General features: G+C 40.4%; 1 protein-coding gene across 2 annotated transcripts in view; it reads right to left on the bottom strand.

The window, feature by feature from the left end:
* Nucleotides 1-25000, bottom strand: part of LOC137631793 (uro-adherence factor A-like) — a 258626-nt gene that overhangs the window by 131614 nt on the left and 102012 nt on the right. For both annotated transcript variants that reach the window (XM_068363762.1, XM_068363763.1), the window contains exons 4-5: nucleotides 22107-22195; nucleotides 354-446 (exon numbers count right to left, since the gene is read on the bottom strand). In XM_068363762.1, coding sequence (XP_068219863.1) covers nucleotides 354-446; nucleotides 22107-22195 — 182 coding nt within the window. The remainder of the gene's footprint in view (nucleotides 1-353; nucleotides 447-22106; nucleotides 22196-25000) is intronic.

Raw genomic sequence — 25000 nt, 5'->3', positions numbered from 1 at the left:
AAATTTAAAGAATAGCATTTAGACATTTAACTCCATGAAAGATATGGCACAGTATAACAGCATAAGCTGCAAGCAGATACGATGAAATATCAAAAGGGAAAAACCAATAGTTATAAATGTTTACAAGATTGAATACCCTATTGCAATTGAGAAAAATAATTATAACTAGAAAATAGTGTACAGTTTCAAGCAGAGAATAACACACCCATCTACCACATAAAGAAAACAAATACCTCATGTAAGATGACAATTAATACTAGTGTAAATTTTCAGGGGTTGTCTCCCCTTTATGAGGGACAGTCAACTCTACAAGAATGTATCTGTATCAATATAAAAAGCAATGGGGCACATACCTCTATTACATTCGAAGGAAAAGACTTCAAACACAGAGGGCATTCTACCCTATCATCTGCACATTCAAGAACTTCCTCTTGACTGTTAGGTACCTGAGACAATGAAAAGATTAACGTATATTTACTCTCACAGAATAGGAAGTTTTATTGAGTAAATAGATTACCCTTGTGATCTGCTGTACAATAGAAAAAAAATAATAATAAAATCTATTAACTTGATACTAACCTATAAGTAACACAGCTAATATCTCAGAAAGCGAGAATTTTTCAGTCTCGAGAATAAAGTTTTTCTCTCTCTGTAGTGTAATTTTTAAATTTGTTTTTATACATTTTCAAAAATTGCCTACCATTTTTCTATTTCCCTCTAATTCTTATCTTCTTTTACAAGCTGAACTGAGTTGCGCCAGGTGGCCTACATGACATTTTTACAATTGAGAGAAACTTCACTGTTGATAGCATAATTTTTTTCACATTAAGGGCACCATTAATTTTTTCAAATAATTGGCAAACTATTTGCACCCAAAGATCAAAATGTCTGTCTGCCGTGCATAACAAAACCAAAGTGGCAGGGTGATGTCTCATCAATTGCGCATTGGGTTCTACCTGGATTAGTGGTGGTTTTCTATATCTACCATTGGAGCTGGTTGAAGACTCTCTCATCATTATTTAAGGGATTTTGACGAAGGAAAAATCTATTTCTGGGGAGAGACCTGTGGCGCCCTCAGACTAAATCGCAAACGTTTAAATCGCTATTCGGCCAAAACCATTGTTGGCACTATAATATCCAAATGTTTGTATATTTGTAATTTACCTAATGTCTGATAATGACATAAGGATAAATAACTTAAAGCAATCTGCCGACCTGCGAGGGTCGGGGAAGCAGTGACATGCCCTTAAAATAAATATAAACACCAGCCTTAGCTAAAGGCAAGGCAAATATAAGTGTTAAGTGTATGGGTGACCTCCGGTGAAGCCGGAGCGTAATGAGATGTCCTGAATAATGCCGTCTTAGCCAAAGGCAAGGCAAATATAAGTGTGAAGTGTATGGGCGACCTCCGGTGACGCCGGAGGATAATGAGATACTCTGAATAATTCAATTGTGGCTAATAATTCAATTGTGAAGATATAAAAGCCAAGCCGCAGCTAAGGGCTAAGGCTTAGATCATAGCAAAGCGTATTTACAAACTCCGGTGAGGCCGGAGGGAGAAGAAAGGTCCTGAATAATTATTGTGAATAAAAACACAATTGTAATAACAATGGCTATTGTGGATATGGCCGTGGCCTGAGACCGCAGTAAGGGCCACCGGAGGGTCGTATCTAAACAATATGAAGCCCGTCCCATGTAGTAAACAATATATAAATATAACAATAGAACGAAAGTCATTGAGAATCCCTCAAGCCGGAGTAGAACTCAAGGCGGAGTGGAAAACGTTCATAAACTACTCCCGAGCCGTAACGGGGAGAGGACGAACACGGACCAAAATAACGCTAACAATTGAAAAGTCACGAAAAATAAATAACTCGTAAGTTATCATCCACCCCGAGGGGGAGAGGTGAGGGAGGGAGAACCCGTTGAACGCACAAAACGGAAAACGGGAAATCCGCTCAACCACCAGAGCAAAGAAAGAAAACGAGATAAAGGGGTAACTCGTGACTGCGAACAGAAAACGGGGACCCCAATCTCTCGCTCTCTTGGACACAAAAACAGGACTAAAAATCACACAACACTATTATAAACGTATAAAATAAAAATGTACATCCATATAACACTACGATCGAAGAATAGCATCTGCTAAAACTTTAAATAAATAGCACAGTCGAGTGACGAACGCCTCGGGCGGTTACTAAACAAAAACAAAGCTAAATCGCTATCTCGTTCGTAGGCTGGACTTACTAGCAAAAAGTACCATGAGCATAAATACACAAAAAAATAAAAATAATAACGGTTCTAAAGGCATAAGGCCAGGGACTTAACCAAGAACCTAAGTGACAGAGTACTAAACGGGCAGATAAAGATGAATTCCCAAACAAGTGAACAAACAATGGCCGCCATGAACGGCCAGACGGGAATAATAAAACAGACTATACTGGATATAAAACAAAAGCCCGGTACAATAAAATACTGTCAAAACAAACTATGGTACTTAACATTGGAATGTGTGAAGATGGAGCTTCGGACATGACAAAATAAATCCATGACTGTTAAAAACGATCGAGAGCACCACAAATTACACACTATTCTATCAGTCCAAAAAGAAGGATGATGTTCAGATGGCGCTCGCGTCGTGGCGTGGGTGGTGTGGCGCTGGTGGTTGGCAAGGGCCTTTGTATCGGCCCATCCCTTTGACGAAGGAATTAACTAAATGGAAGACAACCTGTGAATAGTGGATTTCACGCGCCTTTGCTTTATACACGACACCCTAAAGGTGCTCGCGCGAGGGTTGTAACCTCAGCATTCCATGCTTTTATCTTTCTCTGGTATAATTGGAAGGTTTTATCAGAAAAGGTATATAAGAAGGACTCTTTTCACCCGGCGCCACAGATCGACCCAGAAAATTTAAATGTTTATTGCATAAGTTCACATTTCAAATAATTCAGAAAATTAATAATATTTTATGGGTAAAAATTATTGTGATAATATATTCTTACATTTTCTTTTAGCTAAAAAGAATAACAAAAGCACAAAAATACTAAATTAAGAAAAAATAAAACTCTCCATCATAGACTATTATCTAAATGACAAAAGCTGGTGAATTTTAAAATAATATATTAGGTAACCGAAACTAAACTAGAGTAAAATAGGTGAATAATTATATGTACAAAAATTTACAGTAATTAAGGGGCGTGACTCGGCTAAAGATGAAACTATAAGAGATTATTCAAGTGGCATACGTGGATGAGATCATTATGAAGGGTAAATGGAGATGGTTTGGGCATGCTCTTTGCACTCCCCAAGAGAGATTAGTTCATCATATGTTTAGTTGGGCTCCACAAGGCACTAGAAGAGTTGGAAGACCTAGGCCTACATGGCTGAGGACTCTGAAGCGTGAAGTAGATGATGAATGGAGAAGTATTGAAATGAAAGCTCACGATAGAGACGACTGGCAAAATCTAAGAGAGGTCTTTACCGTCAATAGGCGTAGGAGGAGATGATGAAGATGAAAAATAAAAATTTTGAAACTAGAAATATAAATATTCTCCTAGTAAAAAATCCAATAATCTGAATTTCCAAAATCCTAAGCAGAAGTCGTCAGTCGTGCCCCTAAGTCAGAATACAGTATACCAAATCAAAACTAAACAACCTACCCTTTAAAGGTTTAAAGGCTGTCATGAATGGCAGAGGCAAGGGACAGTGACATTGCCCTATCAAGCAGGAAAATGCCCTAGAGACTGATATATACATATGATCAGCACCCAAGTCCCCTCTCCACCCAAGCTAGGACCAAGGAGGACAAGCCAATGGCAGCTGATGACTGAGTTGATAGACCTGTAGGCTCCCCCAAACCAGCATCCTTAACTCAAAAGGATGGTGAGGCTTCAGTGTCAAAAGGAACTAATGAATTTGAGCCGGACTCAAACCCCAATCTGGTGATCACCAGGTAAGAACGTTACCATGTAATGATAAGCAAATATAGATTTACTATACTGTACAATTGACATGATGCTACTACCTTATTATTATTATTATTATTTATTAATTATTTATCATCATCATCATCATCATGATTACTACTACTACTATTATTATTATTATTATTACATGCTAAGCTACAACCCTAGTTGGAAAAGCAGGATGCTATAAGCCCAGGGGCTCCAACAGGGAAAATAGCTCAGTGAGGAAAGGAAACAAGGAAAAATAAAATATTTTAAGAATAGTAACAACATTAAAATAAATATTTCCTATATAAACAATAAAAACTTCAACAACACAAGAGAAAGAGAAACTAGATAGAACACTGTGCCTGAGTGTACCCTCAAGCAAGAGAACTCTAACCCAAGACAGTGGAAGGCCATGGTACAGAGGCTATAGCACTACCCAAGACTAGAGAACAATGGTTTGATTTTGGAGTGTCCTTCTCCTAGAAGAGCTGCTTCCCATAGCTAAAGAGTCTCTTCTACCCTTACCAAGAGGAAAGTAGCCACTGAACAATTACATTGCCGTAGTTAACCCCTTGGGTGAAGAAGAATTGTTTAGTAATCTCAGTGTTGTCAGGTGTATGAGGACAGAGGAGAATCTGTAAAGAATAGGCCAGACTATTCGGTGTAAAGTAGTGGAATGGAAGGAGATATCATCTAGGTTAATGTGGGTAAGGGTTAGGTTGGGTAGGGAATGTTGGGCTTTTGTCAGTGCGTATGGGCCAGGTTGTGAGAAAAGTGAAGAAGAGCGGAATGAGTTCTGGAATGAATTAACTATATGTATAGAAGGACTGGGTAGAAGGATTTATGTAGTTGTCATGGGTGACTTATATGCCAGAGTGGGCGTTGGAGAGATAGAAGGTGTCACTGGGAAGTAAGGCGTACCAGGTGAAAATGAGTGGTGAGAGACTGGTAGATATGCGTGTTGAGCAAGAGATGGTGATAAGTTCTAGCTTTTTCAAAAAGAAAGATAAAAACAAGTATACATGGGTAAGAGTGGCAATTAGAAGAGTGGTAGAAAGGGAGTTAATGGATTATGTGTTGATAACTAAAAGAATGTTTGGAAGATTGAAAGACGTGCACGTGTTTAGGGGTATGGCTAACGGTATGTCTGATCATTTTTTGGAGGAAGGAAAATTAGTTGTAGCAAAAGAGTGGGGGAATAGAGTAGGTGGATGTAAAAGGGAGCTAGTGAGGGTTGAGGATCTAATAAAACCGGGGGTAAAAAGTAAATATCAGGAAAGGTTGAAAATAGCATATGACGAAGTGAAACTAAGAGAAACTGGTAATTTAGAGGAGGAGTGGAAGTTAGTAAAAGAAAATTTTGTTGGGATTGCAAGTGATGTGTGTGGCAAGAAGTTTGTTGGAGGCAGCATGAGGAAGGGCAGTGAATGGTGGAATGAAGGAGTGAAAGTAAAAGTGGAAGAGAAAAAGAGGGCTTTTGAAAAATGGCTGCAGAGTAATAGTGTAGAGAAGTATGAAAGATATGGAGAGAAAAATGTGGAAGTAAAGTGCAAGGTACGTGAGGCAAAGAGGACAGCTGACTGGAGGTGGGTTCAGGGAATGGGTCACTCATATGAAGAGAATAAGAAGTTTTGGAAAGAAGTGAAGAGAGTAAGGAAGGCTAGTTCAAGAATTCAAGAGACAGTGAAAGATGGAAATGGAAGGTTGTTAAAAGGAGAGGAGGCAAGGAAAAGGTGGGCGGAATATTTTGAAAGTTCACTGAATGTTGGGGATAATAGGGAGGCAGATATAATTGCTGTTGCAGGTGTTGAGGTGCTGGTGATGGGAGATGAGAATGAGAGAGAGATGACTAGAGAGGAAGTGAGGAGAGCACTAGATGAAACGAGAGTAGGAAAAGCATCTGGTATGGATGGTGTGAGAGCTGAGATGTTGAAGGAAGGGGGTGTGACTGTACTTGAATGGTTGGTGAGATTGTTTAATATGTGTTTTGTGTTGTCAATGGTACCAGTAGATTGGGTTTGTGCGGGTATTGTACCCCTATATAAGGGTAAGGGAGATGTGCATGAGTGTTGTAATTCAAGGGTATTAGTTTGTTGAGTGTAGTTGGAAAAGTGTATGGTAGAGTACTGATTAATAGGATTAAGGATAAAATAGAGAATGCAATCTTTGAAGTATAGGGTGGTTTTAGAGGTAAGGGTTGTAAGAATCAGATTTTTACAGGTAGGCAGATATGCGAGAAATATTTAGCAAAAGGTAAGGAGATGTATGTTGCATCTATGGATCTGGAGAAAGTGTATGATAGAGTTGATAGGGAAGCAATGTGGAATGTGATGAGGTTCTATGGAGTTGGTGGAAGGTTGTTGCAAGCAGTGAAAAGTTTCTACAAAGGTAGTAAAGCATGTGTTAGGATAGGAAATGAAGTGAGCGATTGGTTTCCGGTGAGAGTGGGGCTGAGACAGGGATGTGTGATGTCGCCGTGGTTGTTTAACTTGTATGTTGATGGAGTGGTGAGAGAGGTGAATGCTTGAGTGCTTGGACGAGGATTGAAACTGGTAGAGGAGAATGACCATGAATGGGAGGTAAATCAGTTGTTGTTTGTGGATGATACTGTAATGGTTGCAGACACGTAAGAGAAGCTTGGCCGATTAGTGACAGAATTTGGAAGGGTGTGTGAGAGAAGAAAGTTGAGAGTTAATGTGGGTAAGAGTAAGGTTATGAGATGTACAAAAAGGGAAGGTGGTGCGAGGTTGAATGGCATGTTGAATGGAGAGTTATTTAAGGAGGTGGATCAGTTTAAGTTCTTGGGGGTCTGTTGTTGCAGCAAATCGTGGAGTGGAAGCAGATGTACGTCAGAGAGTGAATGAAGGTTGCAAAGTGTTGGGGGCAGTTAAGGGAGTAGTAAAAAACAGAGGGTTGGGCATGAATGTAAAGAGAGTTCTGTATGAGAATGTGATTGTACCAACTGTGATGTATGGATCGGAGTTGTGGGGAATGAAAGTGACAGGAAGGCAGAAATTGAATGTGTTTGAGATGAAGTGCCTAAGGAATATGGCTGGGGTATCTCAAGTAGATAGGGTTAGGAACGAAGTAGTGAGGGTGAGAACGGGTGTAAGAAATGAGTTAGCAGCTAGAGTGGATATGAATGTGTTGAGGTGGTTTGGCCATGTTGAGAGAATGGAAAATGACTGTCTGCTAAAGAAGGTGATGAAGGCAAGATATGATGGGAGAAGTACAAGAGGAAGGCCAAGGTTTGGGTGGATGGATGGAGTGAAGAAAGCTCTGGGTGATAGGAGGATAGACGTGAGAGAGGCAAGAGAGCGTGCTAGAAATAGGAATGAATGGCGAGCGATTGTGATGCAGTTCCGGTAGGCCCTGCTCCTTCCTCTGGTGCCTTGGATGACCGCGGAGGTAGCAGCAGAAGGGGTTTCAGCGTTATGAAGCTTCATCTGTGGTGGGTAACGGGGGAGGGTGGGCTGTGGCACCCGAGCAGTACCAGCCGAACTCGGTCGAGTCCCCTTTTTTGTTTCATTTGTTTGATGTCGGCTACCCCCAAAATTGGGGGAAGTGCCTTGCTATATGTATGTATTACTAGCAAAGCCACAACCCTAGTTGGAAAAACAAGATGCTGTAAGCTCAAGGGCTCCAACAGGAAAAAATAGCCCATTAAGGAAAGGAAACAAGGAAATACGTAAACTAAAAGTAAAGTAATGAACAATTAAAATAAAATATTTTAATAACAGTAGAAACATTAAAATAGATCTTTCATATATAAACTATAGAAAAGAAGAGAAATAAAATAGAATATTATTCCTGAATGTACCCTCAAGCAAAAAAACTCTACGACAAGACAGTGGAAGACCATGGTAAAGAGGCTATGGTACTACTCAAGACTAGAGTACAATGGTTTGATTTTGGAGTGTCCTTTTCCTAGAAGAGCTGCTTTCTAAAGGTAAAGTCTCTTCTTCCCTTTCCAATGATAATTTTTTCATTAAGTTGATGGAAGTAGCAACTTCTTCATCATAAGCTTTGCCTCTCAAAATACCATTAGTAATATAGGCCTGCACAGAAAGATCCTTGATTATCAAAGACAGTATATTTTTATAGAAGACAATTAAGAAACCTTTTTATAGAAGACAATTAAGAAACCTTAAGTCAATAAATATAATAGGAACTAAACCAAACGTAATATCAGTCTTAATTCAGCAAACCTTCACTGCTCCAATGGAGCATAAGTCTATATTTAGAATATTTAGAAACTATTTGATAAAGGTCCCCTATGGCTGCAGGGTTGTAAGAGGAGACTAAAAGGAACGGGACGAGGGGACTGGGAATCCCCTCTCTTTTATAGTTACTTGCCATGAGATCTCAAAGAGGAGGAGCCAGGGGAGAGTGATTGCTCCCCGCAATCTGGTCTTAGGGTGTTTGAATGTGTATGAATGTAGTACGATAGAGTAAAAGATGTGAAATTGAAAGTGCTTTGGAATAGAAGGATGGATGTATTGGCCTCGTGCGAGACAAAGATAAAAGGGAAGGGTGAAGTGATACTTGGTGAAGTGACAGGTAGTTTGTCTGGGATTGAAAGGGGAAGAGCAAGAGAGGGCGTGGCTTTATTGCTGAGTGAATGGATGACAAGTAATGTAGTGGAATGGAAGGAGGTATCATCTACGTTAAAAGTGGGTAAGGGTTAGGCTGGGCAGGGAATGTTGGGCCTTTGTTCATGTGTATGAGCCAGGTTGTGAAAAATGTTATTTTCCTTAGTAAAATAAATTTTTGAATATACTTACCCGATGATCATATAGCTGCATCCCTGCTGCCCGACAGAAAAAATCTACGGGAGGAATACGCCAGCGATCGCTATACAGGTGGGGGTGTATATCAACAGCGCCATCTGTCAAGTAGGTACTCAAGTACTCGATGTCAACAACGAACCAATTTTCTCCTCTGTCCTACTGGTTCTCTATTGGGGAGGAAGGGTGGGTCCTTTAATTTATGATCATCGGGTAAGTATATTCAAAAATTTATTTTACTAAGGAAAATAACATTTTTCAATATCAAACTTACCCGATGATCATATAGCTGATTCACACCCAGGGGGGTGGGTAGAGACCAGCATAACAAGTTGACATTATGAGCTAAGTATTCCGTATTTTATTTTAGCAGTTATTCAAAATAACAAGCATAAAATAAATAAGTACCTGGTAAGAAAGACGACTTGAACAATTACTCTGCCTTTTTAAGTACGTCTTCCTTACTGAGCCTTGCGATCCTCATAGGATGCTGAGCGACTCCTAGGAGCTGAAGTATGAAGGGTTGCAACCCATACTAAAGGTCCTCATCAAAACCTTTAATCTAGGCGCTTCTCAAGAAATGATTTTGACCACCCGCCAAATCAAGTAGGATGCGAAAGGCTTCTTAGCCTTCCGGACAACCCAAAAATATTTCAAGAGAAAGATTAGAAAGGTTCTGGAATTAGGGAATTGTAGTGGTGGAGCCCCCACCACTACTGCACTCGTTGCTACGAATGGTCCCAGAGTGTAGCAGTTCTCGTAAAGAGACTGGACATTCTTAAGATAAAAGACGCGAACACTGATTTGCTTTTCCAATAGGTTGCGTCGAATATATTTTGCAGAGATCTATTTTGTTTAAAGGCCACGGAAGTTGTGACAGCTCTAACTTCGTGTGTCCTTACCTTCAGCCAAGCTTGGTCTTCCTCATTCAGAAGGGAATGAGCTTCTCGTATTAACAGTCTGATAAAAATAGGATAAAGAATTCTCTGACATAGGCAAAGATGAATTCTTAACTGAACACCATAAAGCTTCAGACGGGCCTCGTAAAGGTTTTAAAATAGAACTTAAGAGCTCTTACAGGACATAATACTCTTTTTAGTTCATTTCCAACCATACGATAAGTTTGGAATATCGAACGATATTGGTCAAGGCCGAGAAGGCAGCTCGTGTTTGGCTAGAAAACCAAGATGAAGAACATGTAGCCGTTTCGGATGAGAATCCGATGTTCTTGCTGAAGGCATGAATCTCACTGACTCTTTTAGCTGTGGTTAAGCATATCAGGAAAAGAGTCTTAAAGGTGAGATCTTTCAGGGAGGCTGATTGAAGTGGTTCGAACCTGTCTAACATAAGGAATCTTAGAACCACGTCTAAATTCCAACCAGGTGTAACCAAACGACGCTCCTTCGTGGTCTCAAGAGACTTAAGGAGGTCCTGTAGATCTTTATTGTTGGAAAGATCTAAGCCTCTGTGACGGAAGACTGATGCCAACATGCTTCTGTAACCCTTGAGTGGGAGCTGAAAGAGATCGCTCTTTCCTCAGATATAAGAGGAAGTCAGCTATTTGAGTTACAGAGGTACTGGTCGAGGATACGGATACTGACTTGCACCAGTTTCGAAAGATTTCCCACTTTGATTGGTAGACTCTAAGGGTGGATGTTCTCCTTGCTCTAGCAATCGCTCTGGTTGCCTCCTTCGAAAAACCTCTAGTTCTCGAGAGTCTTTCGATACTCTGAAGGCAGTGAGACGAAGAGCGTGGAGGCCTTGGAGTACCTTCTTTACGCGTGGCAGACGTAGCAGGTCCACCCTTAGGGGAAGAGTTCTGGGAACGTCTACTAGCCATCGAAGTACCTCGGTAAGTTATTCTCTCGCGGGCCAGAGGGGAGCAATTAGCGTCCACTTGTCCCTTCGTGAGAGGCGAACTTCTGCAGTACCTTGTTGACAATCTAGAACGGAGGGAATGCATATAGATCTAGATGAGACCAATCAAGTAGAAAGGCATCTAAAAGAACTACTGCTGGGTCCGGGATAGGTGAGCAAAGTATTGAGAGCCTCTTGGACATCGAGGTTGCGAAGAGATCTATGGTTGGCTGGCCCCAGGAGACCCAAAGTCTCTTGCATACATCCTAGTGGAGGGTCCAATATGTTGGAATTATTGTCCCTTCCTACTGAGACAATCTGCTAAGACATTCAAGTTGCCTTGGAAGAAACTTGTTACTAGTGAAAAGTCTAGACCTGTTGAACAGGAGAGGAGGTCACTTGCGAACTCGTACCATGTCAGAGAGTAGGTCCCTCCTTGCTAGGAGATGTACATCAAAGCAGGGAGTTGACCGTGTTCACCTCCACTACTTTGCCTTGAAGGAGAGACCTGAAGCTTTCCAGGTCAGACGTACTGCCAGAAGCTTCTTGCAGTTGAAATGCATTGTCCTTTGACTCGAGTTCCATAATCCCGAGCATTCCCTACCGCCTAAGGTCGCACCCCAGCCTACGTCCGATGCGTCTGAGAAGAGAACGTGGTTGGGAGTCTGAACAGTCAGGGGAAAACCCTATCAAAGGTTGATAAAGTCCTTTCATCCAATCAGACCAGACTTATCTTCCGGAAACCGGGATCTAGACCGCTTCTAGCGTCTTGTCCTTTTCCAGTGAAGAGCTAGATGAAACCGAAGAGGACGGAGGTGTAGTCTTCCAAGTGACACCAATTAAACCACGGATGACAGTGTCTTAACCAGACTCATCCACAGCCTGACAGGGCCGCGTTCCTTCTTCAGCATCTTCTGGATGGATAGCAGGGCTGGGGGTTGATCGTCTTGTTCAGCCATGTCCTCATCAGAGGGTTCCTCATCCGAAACTGATGAGGAAACGGCAACGGAGTGGGCAACGTCTGACTCGCTGAATCCGGTCGTACTGGTGGATGCGTGACGGAGCCGGACACAAGATCATGGTACTGCTGCACAGTCTGTGAACTGTCAACCATGGGGAAGCGAGGAAGTACAGCGACAACCCGAAACTGTCTGGACTGTCTGGGTTGTGCAGACAACCCCTATCGGGTTGCTGAGGTTGCCGCACTGCGTCACAACAAGTAACCTCTGCTGGTTGTTGAACGTCTTCCTAGTGACACACTGAACGTCCACAACCACCTCCGAGAGTCGCTTAACGTTAACGTGCGACTGGCAACCCACACTGGGTCGCACCGGAGGAGGAATCATCTCAACTGGCGGACGTGAGTAGGAAATCTCAGCGTCAACAGGGCGTACAACCAACCGGTAGGAAGGTTGTTGGCAAGAAGGTTCTTCTCCGTAAAAAATCCTCTATCAAGGACTAAGCTTGGACTGCATGTCTTGCAACAAAGCCCAAGGTCTATGGGAGCAGGTGTGGCAACAGACGGGGTAGCGACTGAAGCGGAACCATTTACCCTCCCTGGAAGCATGTTATGCTTTAATTAAAGTCCATAGGAGGCTAAGCAGCTTAAGGTTCCTCTCCAAATGACAGAGTCCTCAAGGGAATATCAGAAGGAGGGAGAACAGCACTTTCTCATCTACAGGAACCATGTCCGAGAAAAGCTAGGTTATCTCAGTGAGGGTTTCACTGGTGCATAAGCAGCAGACCAGAAGGCAACGTTATGAAACTGCTTGACAGTCTGTGAACTGTCAAAAACTGAACTGTCAATCACAACAGGAGCGTGAGGACATACAGCACTGGTGTATTAGTAGCAGACCAGAAGGCAACGTCATGTAACTGTTTGACAGTCTGTGAGTTGGCAACAACCAAAGTTGTGTGGGGAAGCCTCAACTCCTGACTGACTAGTTTGTTGCGGGCGAGTGGCGGTAACCACAGTGTGTTGCTGAGGCTGACACACCGTGTCAAAACAAGGCAGCTTGTGGTAGCTCACGCACGGCAACGGAGTGCTCCGTGTGTCTGTGGGAGTCATCATACGTCTGGCAGGGTTGACTGTGCATGGGTGGAGGAGCTCTCACAACAAGAGTGTGGGAGCAGGCAGCCATGCCGGGCGCACAACCGTGGTAGGCTGTAGGCCCACGGGTGCATCGTCAACCTTCTCCGCAGTCGGAGTGTGGGAGCTGGCAACAACAAAAGCGGAGTGCTGGTGCGTGGGAGGGACTGCCGTGGGTTGCGGAGCATGCCGCATTGCGGCAAAACACGGCAGCTTGACAGCACCTTCCCACTGCTCATGCGGAAGCTCACGCATGTCAACGGAGGGTGCAGCATGAACATGCGTCTGGCAGGGTCGACTGCGCATCGGAGGTGGAGCTCTCTCAGGTGGAGTGTGGGAGCAGGCAGCCGCAGTATCTGCTGAGCGCACAACCGTGGCAGGTTGTAGGTTAACAGGTGCATTGTCAACCTTCTCAGCACGATACTCCTGCATGAAGGAGCAAGCTGAGACTGCATAGTATGCAGTATGGACCACTAGGGTCTAAAAAAGACGGAAACAAACGGAGCTACTGTCCGTTGTGACTGAGGGTCTAAAACAGCTGGTGCGGCAACAGACGGAGTTACTGCCTGTTGCGGTACCACCTTGCCTCTCTTGGGAGGTGTGCAGTCGTCGGATGACTGGAGCGAGTCCGAACTGACCCAGTGGCTACACCTAGGCCGTTGGACTTGCGCGGAAGGGACCGACTTGCACTTAAAGCTGCAAGATTTGGTCCATGGTTTCTGCGAGAAACCTCTTCTGCAGACGAGGAATAAATGGGCTCTCTCGTCTTTATGTGGGTGGGGCGATCACGTCGGCAACGTGTGTAGATACACCCGAAACCACCGAGGGAAACGTCTGTTCGTCGATCAAGACCTGTGGAACCCATAAGTCCTTCGACATTACTTCTCCCCTGGGCTTGGGAGCTTGTAAGAGGTATCGGACTAGGTGAACAACTGGCACGAACAGACGAACCTCGAACGCAACACTGTAACACTTTGCGCATATCACTTTATCACTTTTGATTTTCTGTTTGCACTTATTTCACTGAAATCGAAACTCTAAGTGATTTGTACCTGAAACACGCAATCCTATCCTTCATTAAAAGGTAGTAATTGCGAAAACAGTTTTACAATGCAACAGAAAAACATAATGAAAGATAAAGAATTCAGTGGCTGGAAAAGAGACTAAACATTAGATCAAATAAACTACGTTTAAAATATCTCACCGCATAAAGCCTGGGAACAAGAATAAAACTCTAGAAACGTTTTACCTTCTTCCCCTACAGCGACTAGGGAGAAGAGTGAAAAACGAGAACAACGTTACCCGCTTGAACGAAACGTTTATTCTCTCCTCTCTCCCTCCGTCTCTATCTCACTCTCTCTTCTCTCTTGACTTAGAACCTGAGAGAAGAGCCCAATTATATATCGTTAAAACATATTATTTGCTAAAGGAAAAAACTGAAAGGTTTCCCAAAAAGTTCCTTTATTAGAATTAAAACCATTTAAGCTAAGAAAGAATGAACGAAACGCTAGAATCGGTTTACTCTTACTGCAACGTGAAACCGTGAAATACTCTCTCTCTATCGTAACGATAGAGCGCATGTTGAACGTTCTGAACGTCAACAACTGCGGAGACTAAACTAAACGTTAGTTCATCTTTGAAAACAGTACGAGACTATCAAAGAAATTCTTTCAAAAACATTAAAATTAAAAAAGTATAAATTCTTAAAAGGAAAATACGATATGACGGGCTCAATGTTAATTAACTTCGGTTCCAAGTAAGGACCGCCTACTATTAGGGAAGGTCGCATATAAACAAACATAAAAATTAATTTTTATAAGTTTATAATAAATGGAAAGTTAATCGAAGAGGCCTATAAAGGCGGAGAGAGATAAATAAATAGATCTATAACTCGTTAAGCAAAATTACCAAAAACCTAAACACACTTCCGTCTAAGGGAAGGGTCGGCCATTTAAAAGTGAAAGAGAGTCCATACTCTCTTCGTCACCAACACTTCCGTCTAAGGGAAGGGTCGGCCATTTAAAAGTGAAGGAGAGTCCATACTCTCTTCGTCACCATAATTAAATCTATCCAAAACGAGTTCAAGTTTTGAAATGAAGATAAAACCCCTGCATAGCGAAAGCTCAAAACTGGAATAGTGTACTTCACCAAATCGTTGTGAAAACAAATCCAGTTAGGGACGGCGTATTCAGTAGGTCTTGCCTGTGGCACGACAGAGGGAAAATTGGTTCGTTGTTGACATCGAGTACTTGAGTACCTACTTGACAGATGGCGCTGTTGATATACACCCCCACCTGTATAGCGATCGCTGGCGTATTCCTCCCGTAGATTTTTTCTGTCGGGCAGCAGGGATGCAGCTATATGATCATCGGGTAAGTTTGATATTGAAAAAAGTAGACAGAATTAATTCTGGAACGAATTAACTAGGTGTGTAGAAAGACAGAGGGAAGGAATTATGTAGTTGTGATGGGTGACTTAAATGCCAGAGTGAGTGCTGGAGAGGTAAAAGGTGTCATTGGGAAGAATGGCGTACTAGGTGAAAATGAAAGTAGAAAGAGGCTGCTACATGTGTGTGTTAGACAAGAGTTGGTGATAAGTTGTAATTTTTTTTTCTTTAAAGAAAGATACAGACAGGTATACATGGGTAAGAGTGGCAAATGGAAGAGCAGTAGAAAGGGCATTGATGGATTATGGGTTGATACCAAGAAGGATGTTTAGAAAATTGGAAGATGTGCATGAGTTTAGGGATATGGTTAACAACATGTCTGATAATTTTTTGGTTGAAGGAAAATTATTGTAGAAAAAGAGTGGATAAATTAAATGAGGGATGTAAAAGATAGGTAGTGATAGTTGAAAACTTAAAAAAACCAGAGTTAAAAAGTGAATATCAAGAAAGGTTGGAAGGGGCATATGATTGGATGAAACTGATCTAGAGGAGGAGTGGAAGTTCTATCTATCTACCAAGGCACTTCCCCCAAATTTTGAGGGATAGGCAACATAAAAAAAAAGGGATTTTGAAGTAGGAAAAATCTATTTTTGGGAGAGATAGCCATGTCGTCCTAATGGAAGTTCCCTCCGGCTGCTTCCTACTGTATAATATTTCTGCGATTGACATTATAAGAGATTTACCGTCAGATATCACGGGGTTCTAACCCCTGGAACGACTATCCGAAGATATCATGTATAAATCAGGGACGTATCCTAAGATAACCATAGATATCTGCACCCCGAATAGACCTTTCCCAGTCTAATCCTCTAAGGGGAAGGATAAGTGAGGAGCCGTTACATATCCTATCACCTTTCGGTGCTCCCATACAACCCTGCTGCTTCATTCCACATCGCAGCGGAGCTACTGTGAAATAAAAGCCTCCGAGCACAGGGTTGGGAGAAAAATGAAGTAACGGGCGGGCCATCAGGACGACATGGCTATCTCACCCATAAATAGATTTTCCTACGTCAAAATCCCTTTTCTGGGCTCGAGCCATGTCGTCCTGGTGGAAGCGTACCAGAGAATTATCTATACTCAGTGGGAGGCTTTGCATAAAAGACCTCAAACCAAAAAATGCTCCCCACCCATGTCATGAAGCATAAGTATTTGGCAAGTATGATGGAAACTTATAACAAGGTAAACCTGATCAAGAGACACATGATCACATCTGTACCAAACAAAGGGTTAATCCCCCAAACCAAATGAGCTATAGCCTAACATCATTTAGACACTTAGGCTGTAGCATTGAAGGAACACACAAAGCATCGTAAAGACACCTAGGAACATGAAAAGGAAATGATGAAGTGCATTTTTCCTTTTTTCCCTGAAGCAAAAACTTCTGTTAACTCATTGCTAATAACGAGCAGAAGGAGTACCATAGGACTCATTGTGAGCTAAGTCATTGCCACAAGGTTGATAACACCCCCTTGACCACCACATAATGACGTGTCTCCTCCAATTGCTTCATTTAATGCTTGAAGAAAACCCATGTGGACTTCCGACCAGTATATGTCTGCAGTCCCTCAATAGACATATAATGGAAAAAGTTCTAAAAGGAAGCCACGACTTTAGGGCCGTGACCCGAAGTCTTACGAGCCGGGTTCGCTCGAGACAATTCAAACCCATTGTATCCTTTTGAAACAAAAGCCTACCCTTAAACTGCACTGTTCTCAGCAAATTCACTTTTGGCCAGTGTATCAGACAAAGAAAAGGATCACCTTGAAGGAAAACTATTTTCCATAGACCCCAAGGTGAAAAGGGAAGCTAATTTTTAGTCCAAAAAATGGGACCAGGATATAAATTAACCTCAACATTATCCACAAATTCAATGAATTTCTCGTCTCTAGAAATCGTTACAATGTCACTAACCCGAACACCAGAAGCCATCGAAATTAAGAAGATGACTTTCTGAGTGTGATCAAGAATAGAAGCCTTTTGATTGCCTATGTCCGAAGTGAATTGCAAAACTTTGTCCATAGACCAAGAGATAGGTGTCAGTAGAGCCAACAGCCGTAGCCTGGCACAAACCTTTGGAACTCTGTTGAAGAGATCCGAGTAAAATTCGACATCAAAGGCGTATAGTATAGATCTAGTGAGGGCCGAAGTGTACGACGAAATTGTGGAGGAGGCTAGACTTTAAACATGCAAAGTAAGCTTGAAACTTAAAAAAAAATCCATAGTAATCAACCCTGGATTTATCTCTGACATATTTGACTCATTTGGTCCATGACGTTTCATACCGAGTCATGGTGTTAGACGACTCCTAGTTTCCACAAATACCCACTTATCTCGTTGAATTTTCAATTTCATTCCCAGTAATAGGGTGAAATCAAACATAAGATGAGAATTGTACGATCTCCATGATGAAGCATAAACAATCCCCTGCTGTCCATCCTGAGACAGAATCAAGTTGGTCACGGCACAAGTTGGGATTCAAATCCGTGACCATGAGAAACCAGTTGCTCATTGGCTACCAAGGAGCCACCAGAGCCGCCATCACTTGAAAAATCTACACCTGTCTAAAACCTTCACGAGGAGGTTAAACAGTGGAAACAGGCAAGTCGTCATCCAACGACTCCCATCCAGGGACATTGACGAACTAGCCCCTCCCAGCCTAACGAGGGATTCAACCGAGTTTGCTTAGTATTGGTAGGGTGCCACAGGCCACCATATTCCATTATCCACCACATATGAGGCTTCATATGGCAAATACCTTACTGCTGTTACCTCAGTGGTCACCACGTTGACTGAAGGAAGCAGCGAGCCCTATTGGAACTGCATAACAATCGCTTGCCATTCATTCCTATTTCTATTTACCTCCCAGTCATCTTCACTCTCATCTATCAGTCGCAATCCTCGACCAAGCACTTAAGCATTCACATCTTTCACAACTCCATCAATAAACAAATTGAACCACCATATCGACATCACACATCCTTGTCTTAGTCCCACTCTCACTAGAAATCACTCACTCCCTTCATTTTCTATACTAACACACTTTAATTCCTATGTATAAACTCTTCATTGCTTGAAACAACCTTCCACCAATTCCATATAACCTTATCACATTCCACATCACTTCTGTATCAGCACTATCATAAGCTTCTCCAGATCCATAAATGCAACATACACTTTCTTACCCTTTGCTAAATATTTCTCGCAAATCTGCTAACTGTAAAAATCTGATCCCTACATCCCCTACTTTTTCTAAAACCCTCTTCATTTCTAAGATTGCATCGTCTGATTTATCCTTAATCCTATTAATTAGCACTACCACACTGTACACTTTTCCAACCACACTCAACAAATTAATACCCCTTGAATTACAACACTCATGCACATCTCCCTTACCTTTGTAAAGCGGAACAATATTTGTACACACCCAGTCCACTGGTGCCATTGACAACATACATACATATATTAAACAATCTCACCAAACATGCAAGTACAGTCATAACCCTTTCCTTTAACAGCTCAGCCCTCACGCCATCCATAGCAGGCGCTTTTTCTGCTCTCGTTTCATTTAGTGCTCTCTTCTAATTTCTCTCTCTCATTCTCCTCTCCCATCACTTTCCCCTCAACATTTAGCAACCTTTCAAAATATTCAGCCCACCTTTTCCTTTCCTCCTCTCCTTTCAACAACCTCCATTTTCATCTTTCACTGTCTCTTCACCTCTCGACCCAACTCTCCTTACTCGCTTCACTTCTTTCCAAACGTTCTTCTTATTCTCTTCATACGAACAACCCAATCCCTGACCATACCTCCAGTCAGCCGCCCTCTTTGCCTGAGGTACCTTACGTTTTACTACCACATTTTTATCTATATCTTTCACACTTCTCTATACTATTACTCTGCAGTCATTCTTCAAATACCCTCTTTTACTCTTCCACTTTCATCTTCACTCCTTCATTGCATCATTCACCACACATCCTTATGCTGCCTCCAACAATCCTCTTGCACCACTAAAAATGGTAAAATCGCTCTACTCTTTTAATGCTATTTTTTCAATAGTGGTTAGTATGCTATATAGTTCGGCAGTAAATATAGACGATACTAAAGGAAGTGCACCTCTACAATTAAAAGCACTACTTCAGTATATAATTCAAATCCATTGCCAGCATCAGATTTGGAGCCATCAGTATATATAAATGTCAATTCCCTATGTTCTTCAACATGTTCCATAAAAACGAGACCTGGCTTCTAAGTTAGTCATGTTCTTTTTATACCAGTAAAATATTTACGAAAAGATATCCCTGGTAACTTCCATGGATGATATCTTGAATGGAAGCACCTTACTTCTAACTGTATCAAAACTTTAATATTTTTGTTACCCAAAAACCATAAGGTTGAGGAGATTATGAGTACAACTCAAAATATGTTAGGTGCCTTACAATGTTTGCAATCTGATAGGCTAAAGAATTAGGAAGTCTTTGCAACCTAAACCAATATTGAACTATAGAAGCCTTTCGGTAAAGATCTAATGGTAATTCTCCAACATCAACAAGGCTTGGGATAAGCAAAGTTCTAAAGGCTCCTGCAGCCAATCTGATACCAGTATGGTGTATAGAATCTAATTTATTTAATTGGCTTGGGGTGGCTGAGGGGTATACTTCACACCTATAATTGATTCTTTTTTAAATTAAGGCCTTGTATAATTTCAAAAGTTTTGCAGTCTGGCCCCAATGATGTATGGGACAAAACTTTTAAAAGATTCAGAGACTCAAGACATTTTACTTTTAAGGCTTTCAAATGTGGAATCCATGTCAGCCTGCAATCAAATATTAATCCTAAAAATCTTGCTTCACTTACATATGGAATCCATTGACCTTTGATGTACATATCAGGGTCTGGATGTACTACCCGAGTACGACAGAAATGGACTACAATAGTTTTGCTTGTCAAACACTTAATTCATTCATATCAGCCCAGTAAATAATTTTGTCAATTGCGAGTTGTAGTTTCCTCTCAATAAGGAAAAGAAGACTTACATTCTCAAAATTTATAAAAATGATTTTATGAACTTTAAATATGTTCAGGACTTTCAATAAGAAAAGAACCCCAATTTCATTGTACCTATAAGTTCAGAAAAAAATAAAAGGTAGTCAGACCTTTACTTTCTGACACCAAAAGGATTCAGAACTTTGCCTTTTAAATTTTGAATGATCAAACAAGAGCATGCCTCCATGAACAAACAATGGTGCAGCACAGTGGACAAGATCAAATTCAGAGATACTGATACGGTCACTTTCCCCAAGATCACTGCATTCGCAAATGAACCCAATGATCTCTCAAAAAAGTCTCTTTACAGGTTATGGTGGCCGAAGTGGTAACGTCCCTGACTGAGGAATGCCAGACTGGGGTTCGAGTCCCACTCAAACTTAATAGTTTCTTTGGTCGCCTGCCCTTCCCTGATCCTAGCTTGGATGGAGAGGGGGCTTGGGTGCTGATCATATGCATATATGGTCAGTCTTTAGGGCACTGTCCTGCTTGATAGGACAATGTCACTGTCCCTTGCCTCTGCCATTCATGAGTAGCCTTTAAACCTTTGAACTAGACCACCACAGGCACAGCAAGCTGAGAGAGAGACTCCTCCCAATGTAGATGTGAGAGATAAATCAAACTGTACAATTACTACATAAATCTCTTTTGAAGAATAGGAATGAATGAAATCCATGGAAAGCCATCACTCTTCCTGCTGAACCTTCAAAGAGGAACAATCATTGAGGTAGGCTATCGAGCACAACTTTCCTCATCTGGGGAGATTGCAGAGGTAAAGGGTTTACGCATGTTCGTACACCTATGACCAATTTCTCTCTTGGAATGGGATCCTAAAGAAGAGTAATGTCCATGAGAAGTAAAGGGATCTATTAAAAAATAAAGAATTATTGGTAAGCTGCTGTTCAGCAACAAATCTATTGATCAAAGCCACATGCTCTAAATTAACAGCAAAAGATAGATTTTTGGAGCAAACTTTGATCCTACTTTGAAGGGAACATGTCACTTACAGAATGAGTTCAGGGAACAAATGATGTGGAAGAAACTATTCTGATGAATGTTACCTCCCAAAGACACATACCATTACCTACAGTACTTAATTCAATTGGTCCCGTTTTTCACTCATAATAAAAATTCAACCAGATCAATCGTAACAAAGATCATTATTACACATCTATGACATGAATTGCAAAATGAAAGCGAGAGAATGAGAATTAATGCTCAAGGATGACAAAACCATCTACAAGCATCTCTCCATGGATTTCTATGTTGTTCACTGACAAATTTAGAAACCTGATAAGAACAGTAATCTCTAATCATTCATTAGGATAAGCTCAAGCAAGGAAAAAATCATAAATCTGAAACAAACTAATTATCTAAAAAGAAAGCTTTAAAAAAGTTACAAGATTCTGCACCAGTGGAAAGGTAAGGATCCTCAATGCCTTTAAACTTTTAGGGGTCTTCAATTAGTTAGGACAGCATCTAAATGCCTTATTAACATATTCCAATGACCATATATGCTTTTAAAAGGTAAGTGCTTGCATTCTTGTCAAAATGAAAACTGGTTCCATTAACATGCATTTGAAATGTAGGATAACACTGTAAGTTTACACTGGGGAAATTCTAGAAAAAAAGGAGCTGAACATTTCCTATCTCTATTTAAAACTTTAATGTAATCCAGATATAAAGCACATGAAAAATAAGTTTAAGCATGCACATTGAATATGCTTGTAATTTAACATTACATAGAGATAAAGCCTTTTGAGTTTCATAATTTTCATACATCGCACATTTCAAAGCTAAAGTTAGGGGGTTCGCAATATTATACTACATATTCAAAATGCTCACACAAGAATTATAACTATCGACAAAATTTATCTATTTATGTATAACTTTAATGAATCTAATAAAAAACACTTCATATAAATTACAATACCTGTTGGGACATTTCTGACGATGTAAAGTTCGGCAATTCAATGCTATCTTCAGACTCACTCCTATTTGTTGCCATAGCAGCTACCTTTCCTAATAAAAAGAAATTAAATCAGTCAAGTTTTATAAAGGATTTAATCATCCATGAGAACATGCTGTAAACATCACAAATTTTAAGTAATTTGTATTTTTCTAAACTATACAAACCTGAGACCTTTAATAGGTGTATGACTTCAGCGTAGCTGGAACCTGTCGTTAAACTTTCAACAAGGTAAACATCATCGGTTACCAGATGGCGGGGAAGACCCACCCACCTGACAAGTAGAGTAAACCTCCACTTTGAACTTTGGCCAAGGTGCGTGCAGGGTGGTTGCATAATTAGGAAAAATACAAATCAATTAAAATTTGGGATTTGTTCCAACATACAATACAAACCATCGACCTTTAATAAGAGACTTATCCTAAGGAGGGAAGAAGTCCCTATGACCAAATCTGGCTTGGTAAACTGACCTGGGAAATGACAATGAACTTGGACCCAAGGAGGAGCAAAACCATGAAACTTCTGTCAATCCCATACCTTTCTGTGCATAAGGAAGCAACATGAATTAGGGTAGGCCATTACCATAGAAGGTAAGTTGATAAATTATTATACAATATCCTACTGAATCTGCTGTCCAATATATAGGCATTACATGATAAATGTGTATACAATAGATCTATTCTGTTATTCTTAATATCCATCTACTGTCATTTTCATTATGTGTCCTGCCTTATGCATTTCTTTTTTTTATTACATGTTGTTAAGAGAATCCTTTTAGTTTGCTCTCATAAACATGTTGCTCTTTTTCTGCCTCTTAGTGTAAATCCTATCATTATTCTTTCCATAGCTATTTGAGTTGTAACTAACTTATGTTCTATGGCTTTAGTAAGCCTCCAAGTTTCCTATGCACAAGTTAATACTGGTAGGGCCATCTGATTAAATATTTTCTTTTTACAAAAAGTGGCATTTTACATTTCATAATTTCATTTCATTTACCCACCAAAAGCTCTCCATTCCATGCTTATTCTTCTTTTAATTTCAGTCTCATGTCCTGAGGAAACAATTACTATCTGTCCTAAGTACTAAGTACGTATATTCATGTACAATCTCTAGAGGTTTGTCAATAACCAGTATTTGATGTTTCTGCATTTTCATTAAACATTATCTTAGTTTTACTCACATTCATTTTTATTACTATATTTTTGCTCTCTATATTCAAATCTTCTGCTATCTTATGCAATTCCTCCTATGATTCACTAACCAGAACTATGTCATCTACAAATCTTAATTTATTACCCTCATTTCCAATCTTTTCTTTATTAGATTTTTGATGTTTTCTGAGTTTTCCTTTATCTTGTCTGGAAACTTTTCTATCAATCTCTCATGCTGATTCCAATACAAATTTTGTTAAATTTCTGTTCATTTCTTTTTTACATACTTTATACCTACAGTAATGAAATGCATTACAGTACTATTAAACATAATTGACTTTCAATATTTAAAATACATTGTCAACAACCTTTAACCAATAATTGTTTATAACCTTAAATTTCATAGTTAATTGCAAAAAAAGTGCAAGGGCACATTAAAAGTACCTATGTCAACATAACATAATCAAGAACATCTTTTAACCTACAATATTTTTCTGTAGGCTATAATAATACAGTATATGCTATATTGGCTACATAATGACAACTCTCCGGAGGAGATTTCAAGCTCACAACAATACTGGAGTCATACATGAGCATTTCATTAATGTACATGACAAAAAAACATCAATTAAATCATTTTGAGAGGGACAAAAAAGCCATTTGCTCTTGGGTAGAGCGATTCACTTTAAGCATTTAGAGAGTTCTTTTGATCTTGTCTAACTTATTCTTGAACTCATTTACCGTGTTACTGTTTACTATATCCACTGGAAGTCTATGCCATGTACTCGCTATTTTGTATGTAAATAAATTGCCACATTGAGTGGTGTTGTATCTTTTCAATTCAGTTTGTATCCGTTGCCTCTGAAATGATTTTTGCTAAGCATGAATAGATTGCTGTAATCTACATTTGTTATTCTTTTAAGAATCTTGAATGCCTCCATAAACTGTCCCCTTAGTCTAGTTTGTCGATCAAATAAGTTCAAATGTTCCATCCTCTACCTATATCCAAATTGCCTTAGCGTGGGAACTAGTTTGGTGACACTAGCTTGTACTGATTCCAGTCTATCTGTATCCATCTGAATACTGTACTTGGAGCCCAGAATTGGACTCCGTATTCTAGATGGGGTCTTTCTAGTGATGTATACAGCTGTAGTACTTTCTTTTCAGCTTTTATGCTGTTTGGTGAACTTCAAGTTCTTGCTGATAATAATAACGAGGTCTTCTTCCTGGTCCACACTTTCTATTTCATTACCTAGCAGAGAGTAATCTGATTGTGGGTTACTACAACCTATGTGTATGACTTTACATTACAATGAATTATTGTTTGCATGAAAAAAATCAGTTTTTATGTTAGGAAAAATACCTAAGTTTTTCAAACTGTCAATTTTATTTGTGTGTTTCAGTATTTTTGTTAACCCTCAAATGGCCGCCCAAAAAACTGACTTAATCTGTTATTGTTTCTTTTAACAGGTAATGACAGCAAAACCCTACACCCAGTAGGGACTCAAGTAGACATGTAATGATTGGAACATATCCGTTCTGATCCTGCTGTATTTCAGATAACTTGGTTCTGGTCGACCATACAGGACTAAATAACAAACTTTCGAAATTGAGAATTCTAATGTTCTGCTAAGCACGTCCTACATGAAAAAAACTTTTATACCGATACGATTGTTACGTATTACCAGATGTGTATAGTGATGGGAG

Source organism: Palaemon carinicauda, chromosome 40 (genome assembly GCF_036898095.1).
Source record: "Palaemon carinicauda isolate YSFRI2023 chromosome 40, ASM3689809v2, whole genome shotgun sequence".
NCBI classification, from domain to species: Eukaryota; Metazoa; Arthropoda; class Malacostraca; order Decapoda; family Palaemonidae; genus Palaemon; species Palaemon carinicauda.
The sequence above is the reverse complement of the archived record's forward strand: the minus strand, read 5'-3'. Positions and strand labels throughout refer to the sequence as shown.